The 12,286-nt window shown below is 50.4% G+C and overlaps 2 protein-coding genes and 2 non-coding genes across 4 annotated transcripts; 1 reads left to right on the top strand and 3 right to left on the bottom strand.

Moving 5' to 3' along the window:
- The first annotated feature begins 2,271 nt into the window (after positions 1–2,271).
- Positions 2,272–3,790, top strand: LOC119314594 (putative serpin-Z12). Its single transcript, XM_037589323.1, has 2 exons — positions 2,272–3,177; positions 3,261–3,790. The coding sequence occupies exons 1-2, from the start codon at positions 2,326–2,328 to the stop codon at positions 3,735–3,737; spliced, it is 1,329 nt and encodes a 442-aa protein (XP_037445220.1). The 5' UTR covers positions 2,272–2,325; the 3' UTR covers positions 3,738–3,790.
- Positions 3,791–5,218: 1,428 nt separating this feature from the next.
- On the bottom strand, positions 5,219–5,441 carry LOC119319871. Its single transcript, XR_005154691.1, has one exon. It is a non-coding gene; the product is annotated as a small nucleolar RNA U3 (small nucleolar RNA).
- A 2,299-nt stretch (positions 5,442–7,740) lies between these two features.
- On the bottom strand, positions 7,741–7,963 carry LOC119319868. The gene has a single exon (XR_005154688.1). It is a non-coding gene; the product is annotated as a small nucleolar RNA U3 (small nucleolar RNA).
- Positions 7,964–8,852: 889 nt separating this feature from the next.
- LOC119314873 (putative serpin-Z12) lies at positions 8,853–10,570 on the bottom strand. Its single transcript, XM_037589555.1, has one exon. It carries the CDS (start codon positions 10,399–10,401, stop codon positions 9,133–9,135), a length of 1,269 nt encoding a protein of 422 aa, XP_037445452.1. The 5' UTR covers positions 10,402–10,570; the 3' UTR covers positions 8,853–9,132.
- Positions 10,571–12,286: the final 1,716 nt, after the last annotated feature.

The following is a 12,286-nucleotide window of genomic DNA, read 5'->3' on the forward strand; positions in this document are numbered from 1 at the left end:
TTTAATCCGATGCACGGTTAGTGAGTTATTAAATGCATGAACTAGGGGGTCCAATCTGCAAAACTGCTGTCTCAGGATAAAAGGGAAAAACTCAGGCGCTGAAAAAAAACATGACGAGCCGAACCTGGGCAGCCCAACAAGAGTAAAAAAAACAAGAGGAGGGGGCGCTCGGGGGCTGCTCACCCAAGTGGGCTCGGCCCGTTAGCAGAGAGGAGAAGGCAGGCCGGCGGAGATGGGCCTCAGCGAGAGGACGGCGGCCCAGGAGGAGGTCAACGGCGCCGAGAGGAAACCGCTGGATCGGGCTCCTCCCGATCCATGGCGATGGCGGCGATGGAGGACTCCGGCAGGGTGCGGCGAGGTCCGCGGTGGCCGGTGCAGGCGTTCGTCGGCGGCAGAGAAGACCGGAGCAGCAGGGCGACCTCGGGCGAGCTCGGACGACGGCTTCGATGGCGCTCGCGCGGGAGCCGAGTTCGGTGGGAGGCGCGAGGTCGGGCGGCGAGCGGTGGCCGGCTTCGGCGCGCGGCGGTGCGGCGAGCTCCGGGCAGCCGGGGTTGGCGGCAATGGCGTCGGGCTGGAGGAGGAAGGCGGGCGCGCGGGGCGCGAGATCCATGGCGGCGGCGGTGCGGGTCTGGCCCGGGGCGGCTCGGGCGGGCCGGCCACGGGCTCCTCGGGCCCGGCCGCGCGGGAGGAGAGAGAGAGGGCGAGGTGGCGGCTCCGGATTGGATAGCGGCGGCGGCAGGGTGATGTGGCGAGCTCCGATTCGTCGGAGTGAGGTGGCGGTGGCGGTGTACATTGTCCGGCGCGGGGAAGAAATGTCCGGCGGCGCGCGGAGAAGGAAGTTAGAGTTAGATCTGCGCGAGGATTTCGGAGGGAGACACATATTTATAGGTAGAGGGAGCTAGGAGAGTCTAAATGAGGTGCGGTTTTCGGCCACGCGATCGTGATCGAACGCTCTAGATGATGGAGCAAGTTAGATGGGTTTTGGGCCAAATTGGAGGGGTGTTGGGCTGCAACACACACGAGACCTTTTCGGTCCCTCGGTTAACCGTTGGAGTATCAAACGAAGTCCAAATGGTACGAAACTTGACAGGCGGTCTACCGGTAGTAAACCAAGGCGGCTTGGTAAGTCTCGGTCCAATCCGGAAATGTTTAATCCCCACACACAAAAGAAAGGTAGAAATGACCACCGGAGGAGAACGGAACGCCGGATTGCAAAACGGACAACGGGGAAAATGCTCGGATGCATGAGACGAACACGTATGCAAAAGAAATGCGCATGAGGACATGATATGCAATGCATGACACGCAAGCAATGACAACGCAACAACAGCGAAAACTGAACGACACCTGGCACATTGGTCTCGGGACGTTACATTGGGCGTCCTTCCCGTAGCTCTTCCCTGAGCTAGGCAGAGTTCGGCCACAACGTCCAGCCGCGTGGACATGGTCCCTGCCGCCGGCATGGTTTAGATCTGGACCGGCACGACAATGGTGGCCGTGTGCTTTGGCTGCCGCCGATGTACAACGGTGTGGTGGAGCTTGGAGGCTTGTAAGCTTAAAAGCACCCTCATGAAGATAATCAAACAATGATCATGATTCAAATTAAATTATGCATTTCTCTATACATGCTGTAAAGTAGTATTTTGGTTTCCTTTGTAAATAATGGATTCATAAACCTTAAAATTTTAAAACTAGTACATAATCGGGCATTATTCTGCTTGGTCACAACTGCTTCCGGGTGCCTCTTCAATGCTCTTTTTTTTGTACTAGTGCAAGGTACCGATTAATGAGTGACCGGATTCAAGTGGTCTGTTCCAATTTACATTTAGAGCCAACCCTAAACATTTAGGTATAAACAAAGACCATTTGTGAATTTCATAAATCAAGTAAAACGGAGTACATGTAAACTTGAATAAAAGTTAAATCTATTAATGCATAGCTTAAGATAGTGCATAGATTGGTGTTGCACAAATTTAGCTCCATCCCCATTGTCAATTATGTAGGTGCACAGCAAAACTCAGTCATGAAATTTAGGTGGGTAATATAGGCACTGTTTACTTATAAACACTTTTTAGATATATTTTTTTGAGAAACTTTTTGGAATGTTGCATGCATTTCCGCGGGCCATTTAATTTAAAATACAGCCCAACTCCCAGTCCCGGTTGTCCAGTAGCCCATCAGTCCATTGTCCCGCTAACCCTAACCCGCACGGACACGCCAGCTCGCACCGCCGCCGCCGACTCCGCCGTCCATTGCAGGGAGGGACTGGCCGCCGCCGCCGGCTCCTGTCCTCCTCCGCCATCGTCTTCAACATCTGATCGATCGATGGACGCCAGTAGGATGCTGTCTGAACCTTGCCGCGATGGCGCGAACCCACGGCGAAGTGCAGCCATTCCCATGTCGCGCTTCGGGAAGGCCGTCCTCCTCTGCTTGACCCTCTTCGCCGCATGGCACCTCTGCTCGGCCCTGTTCACCGCGGCGCCTCCTGGTCCTGGAGCCGACCATGCGGAAGGCAGCCACGCGTCGTGCCTGCCTCTCGCCAGGGAGGTCGGCGTCCGGGCGGCGGCCGGCACGGGAAGCAACTTCGTCTTCTCGCCGCTGTCCATCCACGCGGCGCTCGCCATGGTGGCCGCCGGCGCGCGGGGCGACACGCGCAGGGAGCTCCTGCGGTTCCTTGGGTCATCGTCGCTCGACGAGCTGCACCACGCGCCGGCGAACGAGCTCGTCGGCAGGCTCAACGGCCTAACGCAGACGTCCTTCGCCTGCGGCGTGTGGGTCGACCGGAGGCACGCGCTCAGGCCAGAGTTCGCGGCCACCGACGCGTCGCGGTACGCCGCCACGGCGGAATCCGTGGACTTCGTGTCGGGCGCCGAGCAGGCGAGGCAGCGCGTGAACGGCTTCGTGGCGGACGCGACCAAGCAGCTTATCCGCGACATCCTCCCTCCCGGCTCCGTCGACTCGTCCACGGCGGTCGTGCTCGCCAATGCTCTCTACTTCAAAGGAGCGTGGTCTCACCCGTTCGACGTCTTCACCGCGCCGTTCCACGTCCCAGGCGGCACCACCGTGGGCGTGCCGTCCATGACGACAGGCCGGTCACAGTACATCGCACTCTACCCGGGCTTCAGGGCCCTAAAGCTGCCCTACAAGAACAACGTCTTGCGTCAAGCTGATGCATTCTACTCCCTCTGTAAACTAATATAAGAGCGTTTAGATCACTAAAGTAGTGATCTAAACGCTCTTATATTAGTTTACGGAGGGAGTACATGCTTATCCTTCTCCCGGACAGCGGCACTCTCAGTCTCGCCGATCTCTACAACAAGGCGGTGTCAACGCCGGAGTTCATCAGGAAGCACACGCCGGTGGAGGAGGTTCCGGTCGGGCGGTTCATGGTGCCCAGGTTCAATTTCACGTTCGAGTTCGAGGCGTCGTCCGACATGCAAAAGCTTGGTGTCACCAGGGCTTTCTCAGGCGGCGACTTCTCAGGCATGGTGAGCGGCGAGGATGGCCTCTCCATCTCCCGGGTGTACCATAAGGCCACCATCGAGGTGGACGAGCAAGGCACCGTGGCCGCTGCTGCCACGGTCGTAGTACTCATGGAAGGTAGTGCGCTTGAGGAAAGGGAACCACCGCATTTGGTGGATTTTGTGGCGGATCGGCCCTTCTTATTTGCCGTGGTTGAGGAGAAGACCGGCGCCGTATTGTTCCTTGGTCATGTGGTCAATCCTCTCGCAGGCTAACTGAATACATAATGATTCTGTAATACATGTGTAATCCTTTGGTTGTGGAATGGTTAATTGAACATGTGGAACCAGCTAACTAATATTTACTCCCTTTGTTCGGAAAAAGTGGCGTGGTTTTAGTTCAAATTTGAACCGAGCAGAAGGAGTTGTAGTTAAATGGTTTGTTTGGTTGAGCCTTCTGAACCGGATTCATGTCCAGGAACTCAGAAACCCAACCAAAGAAGCAAATCATGTGCAGTTCAGAAAACTCCTAATTATGCCCTGACATTGATCTTAAGCAAGCAATCAACAAGCCTTTTTTGGGGAGTGCAACACTCGCTATATATGATGTAGCAATACATAGCTGGGACTCTGTCTCTATACACATTTTCCTTCCTGAACATGTACTACTTCAGTAGGCATACCACCTACTGTTTTCTCAACTTACTCACGTGTTCAGTAGAAGTATCACCTCCGTTTGCAAGTACTCATAATTTTGCTCTGGCATTAATCTGTGACATGATTTTCTTCAAAGGATTAGTTTACAGATGCAGGAAAGCGTTGAAAGGTAGCTGAACTTAGTCTTCCAAAGAGCATTTGGGTTACCAGCTTTATGCAACACAGATGTCGTCTGCGGTGTAAAATAGTTTCTGTGTGGAGAAATATTTATTCAGGTCCTATAGTTTCTGTATGAAGATGAGTCCTACATCATACGGAGTATATAGTTTCAGATGTGTGGTTAAGAAGAGAGATTGTGTGGTTAAACAAATTCAAAAGAGCGAACAATTGTAAGAAGAATTTTGTAGCCAATTGGGTGATTGTAGAGATCATGAATTGAAGCCTCGACATCCTTTTGCAGCCAAGCCAACATCAAATATGAGTGCTGGACTCTACATTCGCTGAAACAAGCATGGGGGTGAGAGCACCTCTGCATCCCCAAGAGGGTTTTGCTGATTACTGATCGACTGTTGTACTTTGTACTGTTGGATCCTCATGTACTACTTATTCTACAAAGACAGTGCTGGAGAGATTTGTTCCACTTGCTACTGCCTACTGCCAATTCAGTTATCTCTGCACATATTGATGGCGAACTCACCTGGACAGGTATATCAGGTTCTCTGCCTGGCATTTGTTCCACCTGTCACCTCTGTTTCAGTTGTCAGTTTGCAATGCCCTGGCATTAGTTTGGGACTTGATCTTTTGGATAATATAATTCAAACTCTTAAGTAGGCCGTTAATCTTCTTTTGTGAACATCATCACACACTGGAGCATCTTCAAAGGATTAGTGCAGCCCAGCCTTCATAGATTCCTGAAAGTTAGCTAATTCAGATGATTTAATCCATGGATTTCACCCTGAACCTGAAGCTGCATTGGGTACTTGAACGCTAACTCAATCTATTCTGGAGGTACATGTGGAACAACAACTGAATGTAATTGCCAGATGTTATACAACCATATCCTAGCTGTACAGCGAAAAAGGAAAAAAAAAGGTTTTTGTAGTCTGTCAGACAACCACTGGGCCACCCTGTAGAGGCAGATGCCAATTCAGGAACGATCCTCTACAGCCGTCGGATGCACCCATCAGATGAACACCCAGGCCGTTAATCACGCTCTGGCCCAGAGGTCAGAATGCATCAACCAGACTGAAGTGCTTGCCTCCTTATTGGTAAAGGATGCAGCGGTACAAGCCTATAGAACAGATCCTGTTCAAGTAAGGTCATGCTTCAACCAGCAGCGCCTCGCCTTATAAACCGCTCCAGCGCCGTCTAATCTAGCGAGGTGGGACTAATTAAGTAAAGCAGGCATGCAGCGCTGCCCATCCTCAGTCCTCAGCTAGAGGCTGAGCGTGAGAGCGTGGAAGGAGCCCAGCCCATCTGAGGAATGTATTTCTTGCCCTTTTCTTTCATTGCCTTCTCATCTGGTTATGTCAGTTGTGCTGATTTAATGTGTGCAATTATTATTCTGAACAATGCTGAATTCTTAACTTGTTCTCTTTTATGGCAGCTGTTTTTGTCTTCTTTATCTTTTCCTAAATTAAATTACAGTTGGCCATTAAAGATGTAGCAGGCATACTGCTTAGAGAGGAGATTTTATTTTTCTTATTTTTTTTTGCAACAGATAAGAATGAAACCGGAGAGAAAAATGGGCGTGGTTGAATTACTTTTGTAGACAATCATAGAACATATGGATTTTGTAACTACGAGTAGTATTGTTCTTCTCCCTGAGTTGAGTAACAGAATAGATTTTGCCGTGATTGGTTTTCCAATACATGATTGATCATGGACATATGCATGAAGATATATGCATGAATGCATACATATGTTTTGGGTTCCTTGTCCATCTAGATGAGCAGGCCTGAACCTTATACAAACTGAAGCCAAGATGAGCAGGATCACCTGATATATCTTGATTTCTCGGCATCTATCTATCTGAAAAAAGGTATTGATCTCACACTCAGTCAGTCGCTACAAACACATCAGCGCAGCGCAGGCAACAGGGCGCTCTCCTGAAGGAAGCTATAGCACCTTCAGCTTGCATGGTTTGCCGAGCAATGACAAACGTCAACAACCTGATCGACAACCTAATGAACGCGAAGCAAGTATGTGCATCTGTACCGGCGTCGGTCGGTCCTTCGACAATGGGCTCGGCTCTATTCTTCTTTTGCAGAGTGTGTGTGCTCCTAGTTATACCTGAAAAAAAATACATATGACAGTGGAAAATGGTGCAGACAATCAGGCTCAGCCCTAGAACAACACATTGGGAAATCACAATAGTTGCATGTTTTGCCTAGAACAATATTTAATTTATTTAATCATCATCATCATCCTTTTGGTTGCCCGGACTGTTCTCCTTTTGTGTGGGATCTTCTTTTATCGATGTTACCGCATTTTATAGCTGTTAATTAATGGAGATACTGTTGTATCAACGAGCCTTCTTTTGGTGTATGATGTGTTGATGTTTGAGAAAATATTCCTAGACTCTTTCTCCCAACTAGCGGAGACATTCTATATATGGAGAAAAGTAAGCAATTAGAATTACCATGCTTTCAAAATATTTCTGGGCTCTGCATAATGCTGATGCTGCTGTCCATACGCACCGCACAGCAGGGGGAACAAGGGGTTCCACCGGATCACGCACAGCAGGTACGAGTGCGGGATGCCGGCCTGGACTTGTGCGTTCGCTGTAACAAGCTTGGAAGCATACACACCGTCATGTCCATACTCCATACTGGCCTTATTCGTTCCCAGCAGTGGCCTGAGTTGTTCTTCTTTGTTCTATAGAATCCTCATTTATCTACAAGATAGTACTCCCGCTGTAAAGAAATATTTTCTTTACGGAGGGAGTACTGGACAGTGGAGATCTCTCGGATATTATTTCCAATTGCCTTTGTCGGAGCAGCGAGGTGGCCTACTCCCAGTTCAATGATCTCCAGCTCTTGGCTAATTCAGTAATTCTGTAATGATGATGTGGACATATCAACTGAATTTTATTCACCTGGATACTTTCCTACCTCGCAGGCATATAATATTCTGTACTCTTGCAGTCATGAAACCCCTCCTGTTAAATGAAAAAAAAAGCAAATCTTGCTGTCAAAGGAAGCATCATCTTCTGTGGCCAGCACTAAGAGAGTGAGTGAATACAAGAGCAATCTTACTCATGTGCCTTGTGTGGTCTTCACTCTTCAGACAGTTGAAACAAGGGTTCACCTTTATTTCAGTTGGCAGTTTGCAATGTCATCCTAGTAAAGTGAAACAAGGGTTCACCTCTGTGTCTGATATCATCCATTCATGGATTTCACTCTGAACTTGAAGCTGCCTAGGGTAGCTAACACTAACTGAATCAACTCTGCAGATGATGTACAGACCACACTGCGAAAAGGAATTCGAGAAAAGGCAAAAACAATTGGTAGCTAACACTATACAGATCAGATTGCCAAAAGGAGTTTGGAACTGAATCTATTTTGCAGATGATGTCATATTGCCAAAAGGAGCTGGGAGAAAATGCAAAAAGAAATGTTTTTGTCTGTCAGACAACCTCTAGGCCACCCTGTAGAGGCAAGAAGCCAATCCAGGAACGATCCTCTACAGCCGTCGGATAACACCCATCGGGAGAATCCGGGCCGTTAATCACGCTCTGGCCCAAAGGTCAGAATGCATCAACCAGACTGAAGTGCTTGCCTCCTTATTGGTAAAGGATGCAGCGGTACGAGCCTATAGAACAGATCCTGTTCAAGTAAGGTCGTGCTGCCATCAGCAGCGTCACTCCTTATAAACCACTCCAACGTTTTCTAAACTAGCGAGGTGGGACTAATTGAGTAGAGCAGGCACATGCAGCAGCGCCTCCTCAGGCAGAGCTTGGAAGAAGGGTTAGTGGCCCATGTACATGTAGCAATTGTGCCCGAGGAAGAATAGAGCCCAGCCCAACCCACCCGGGTGATGCTTTTGTTTCGTTTTTTTCTTCTCCTTGTTGAGTTAGATGTGGAGATTTTGAACCAACATTACTTGCTCCAACTTTCCCAACAAGTCAAGGAAGGTATAACACGGCAATGTATCATAATTTCTAGAAGAAGGAAGAAGACATTGATCTAGCACTCTCACCGCCAGCATCAGTCTGTCGCTACAAAGGACATGTCGTGAAGGAAGCTGGCACCTTCAGCTCGCCTGGTTCGTCGAGCAATGACGAACGTCAACAACCTGAAAGATAACAGAATGTTGCTCGATGTGAAGCAAGTGCGTGCATCTGTGCAGGTGGCTCCCAAACACTGCTGACACAACACGCGTCGATCGACAAGGGTCTCGACTCTATTCTTCTTCTGCAGAGTGCGGTTCTAATTATACCTGAAAACAGAATACATATAAGAAAGAAAAAAGCTACAGACAAACAATCAGGCCAAGTTCTGTAGAACAACCAATTCGGGAATCACAATTGTTGCATATTTTCGCTAGAACAAAATTTAGTTTATTTAATCATCATCATCCTTTTGGTTGCCCTGACTGTTCTCCTTTGTGTAGGATCCTCATAGATCTACAATGATAGTGCTGGAGAAAATCTCTGAACACAGAAATTTGTTCTGGTTGCGATAATCTCTCAACATATATCAATGCTGAATTCACCTGGATACACCGCCTCGCTGCCATGTCAAATTCTGCCCTTCCTGAATTTAAATGGGACAAGAAATCTTGTTTTTCCTGGCTGCTATACAAGAGACAGACTGAGTACAAGAGCTTTCTTTTTCAGTTGCCAGTTTGCAAGGTCTCATACTTATGCCCTGGCATTGATCTGCGGCATGATTTGCTGGATAATGTATTAAGCTCTTAAGCAAAGCAAGAAATAATCTTGCTCTTTTCAATGGAGATCAGCACTCACTCCTGCTCGTACTGCATTTAACAACCACATGGTTCCACATTTTACTCAATTAGCGAGAGGATTAACCACATGACCAAGGAACAGCGTTGTGCCCGTCCTCTCCTCAACCACGGCAAACAAGAATGGCCGATCCGCCACAAAATCGACAAAATGCGGCGGCTCGCTTGGAAGCGCGCTGCCAGCCATGTCTATGGCCGTGGCAGCAGCGGCCACGGTGCCTTGCTCGTCCACCTCGATGGTGGCCTTGTGGTGCACCCCGCCGATGGAGAGCCGCCCATCCCCGCCGCTCACCATGCCGGAGAAGTCGCCCCCTGCGAAAGCCCTTGTGACACCAAGCTTCCGCATGTCCGACGACGCCTCGAACTCGGTCGTGAACTTGAACTTGGGGACCATGAACCGCCGTACTTCAACCTCGTCTTCCGGCGTGTGCTTCCTGATGAACTCCGGCGATGACACCACCTTGTCGTAGAGATTGGAGAGGCTGAGACCGCCGCTGTCTGGGAGAAGGATAAGCATGTGGAATGCAGCGGAGCGGTCGCCGTCGTTCCTGTAGGGCAGCTTGAGGGCTCTGAAGCCCGGGTAGAGCGCGATGTACTGTGACCGGCCTGTCGTCATGGCCGGCACGCGCACGGTGGCGCCGCCTGGGGTGTGGAACGGCGCGGTGAAGACGTCGAACGGCTCAGGCCATGCGCCTTTGAAGTAGAGCGCGTTGGCGAGGACGACGGCCGTGGACGAGTCGACGGAGCCGGGAGGGAGGATGTGACGGATGCGCTGCTTCGTCGCGTCCGCCACGAAGCCGTTCACGCGCCGCCTCGCCTGCTCGGCCCCCGACACGAAGTCCACGGATTCCGCCGTCGCGGCGTACCGCGACGCGCTGGTGGCCGTGAACTCCGGCCTGAGCGCCCGCCTCCGGTCGACCCACACGCCGCAGGCGAAGGACGTCTGCTTTAGTCCGTTGAGTCTGCCGACAAGCTTGATCGCCGGCGCGCGGTGCAGATCGTCGAGCGAAGCTGAGCCTAGGAGCCCCAGGAGCTCCCTGCTTGTCTCGCCCCGCGCGCCGGCGGCCATCAAGGCGAGCGCCGCGTGGATGGACAGCGGCGAGACGACGAAGTTGCGCCCCGTGCCGGCCGCCGCCCGGACGCCGGCCTCCCTGGCGAGACTCAGGCCCGACGCGTTCCCGGCCACGTCGCTGACTACATCTTTCTCCTCCGCAGAGTGGCCACCAGGAGGCGCGTCGGCGAAGAGGGTGGAGCAGAGGTGCCATGCGGCGAACAGGGCCAAGCAGAGGAGGACGGTCTTCCCGAAGCGCGACATTGGAATGGCCGTGGGTTTGTGGTAAGACGCAGACAGGATCACCGGCGATCTGACGACGGAGACGATGGGGGAAGACGGCCGGCGGCGGGCAGGTGGAGTCCCTCCGTGGGAGCTGACGCGTGGGTTAGGTAGGTTAGGTACACAATGGGCTGATGGGCTTCGAGTCCAGTCCCGGATGGGAGAGGACTGGTGGGCAGGTCGTTCTTCAAGGGGTATAATAATTTTCATTTTCTCAAAAAAAAGAGATTGTTGTTCAAATAAGAAACCACTACAGTGGCAGGAGTATCTTAATTGCACACATATATTAGGTAGGATATAATTTGTGCTTTTTCTTGAAGGGTATTATTTGTGTATTAATTATGTGATCAGCGGTGCTGATATTTGGAGCAATCTAGGTCCTTGCATTGACTTAGTTCCATGGCCGAGATTAATTGAATTTGCCCTATTTGAATCTTTTTATATTGGTATATTATTAGTTATTGCTTTATTCTACCTCAAGAAAACTACTCTAGATGATTAGGGTTCAAGTACTTCGCCTGCTTTTTGTCATCATTAATTGAGTTATCTATATGATCATCGGTGAATTCGTTCACCCCTCCATGCACCTTGCATTGCATGTGTGCATAAACAGAGACCAGGTCGGAAATAGCTACTAGGTGATGGCGGGGTCTTCATCAAGGGCTGGGGGAGGGGGAGGGGTGTGAAGGGTAGCAGGAAGGGTAAGGAGAAAGCAGACCTGCACACAACGATGAAGAATATGAAGTTGAAGAATGGAGGACTTAACGATGTCTTTGTCCCTGATGAGGAGATTAATAACAAGCTTGTGAAGGCAGCGAGATTGCTCTTAGTGGCTAGAGTAAACATGAGGCCTCTGTTTAGCATAGATGCTTTCAAGTACTCCCTCCGTTCTGAATTACTTGTCTTGGATTTGTCTAGATACAGAGGTATCTAGCACTAAAATGAGTCTAGATACATCCGTATCTAGACAAATCCAAGACAAGTAATTCGGAACGGAGGGAGTAGTGCCATAGCTAGGATTTCCCCATGACCCAGGCCAGCCTTGTTTGTACAGTGAACACTATAGCTACATTGCGGTACTATTTGCTACAGTCACAAAGTGTTGACTCTCTACGCCCCTTTACTTATTTGCAACAGCAAGCTGAATAATAGAATAAATAAGCAAGGAAGGAATGCCACACCTTGGGCAGCCCGGGCGGGGTCTGCCTACGCCCCTCCTTTCAAGGGCACGATGAAATTCGCATGGAGGCTTGCCTGTGAGCCAGAGATACACTAGGTGGACGACAACTTGTTCATGATCCATGTGTTCTTCCTTGACAAACGAAACAGGGTTATATATGCATCAAGGTCAATGTATTTTCGCAGCTTGGTTCTCCTTATACAAGACCATGATGGCAGAGTTAGGCCGGAATCGGTGAAGCTTTATCGAATCCAGGCGTGGGCACATATACAAAGCATCCTAGATAATGCAGGTCCAGAGCATTGAGATAAATGCCTTGATAGCAAAAGGCACGTAACGTGCCAGCGCCACGAGGCAACGCCGCAAGCGCTATTTGGCCGCAGCGGCACACACAAAGGGCGTCCGACGCGAGAAAACAATTATACGAAGCACCACTTCCCGTATGTCGGGTAGTAGCACGCAAGCACCCCTGCCCAACAACATATGTTTTCAGCCTCAAAGCGTTATATGGTACTCGGGGCGACATGTTGCCGCCGTGCCGATTTCTTCACCAGGACGAGATAGTTGCGCGGTTAGTGTGGAAGCCGGGGAGCCACTTCTCCGCGTGCACCCGCGACTATGAAGTATGACATGGTCGGCTCCAGGAAGCACTCCAGCACCACGTATGCATGATCGACGGTCAGCAGC

The sequence above is a fragment of the Triticum dicoccoides genome, chromosome 6A (genome assembly GCF_002162155.2).
Source record: "Triticum dicoccoides isolate Atlit2015 ecotype Zavitan chromosome 6A, WEW_v2.0, whole genome shotgun sequence".
NCBI classification, from domain to species: domain Eukaryota; kingdom Viridiplantae; phylum Streptophyta; class Magnoliopsida; order Poales; family Poaceae; genus Triticum; species Triticum dicoccoides.

What these genes read in the sequence shown, in the direction of transcription:
- LOC119314594 (XM_037589323.1), top strand. Translation starts at nt 2,326, where the DNA reads ATGGACGCCAGTAGGATGCTGTCTGAACCTTGCCGCGATGGCGCGAAC. An exon ending in TGCGTCAAGCTGATGCATTC is followed by an intron (nt 3,178 to 3,260) that starts TACTCCCTCTGT and finishes TTACGGAGGGAG; the next exon opens with TACATGCTTATCCTTCTCCC.
- LOC119314873 (XM_037589555.1), bottom strand. Translation starts at nt 10,401, where the DNA reads ATGTCGCGCTTCGGGAAGACCGTCCTCCTCTGCTTGGCCCTGTTCGCC.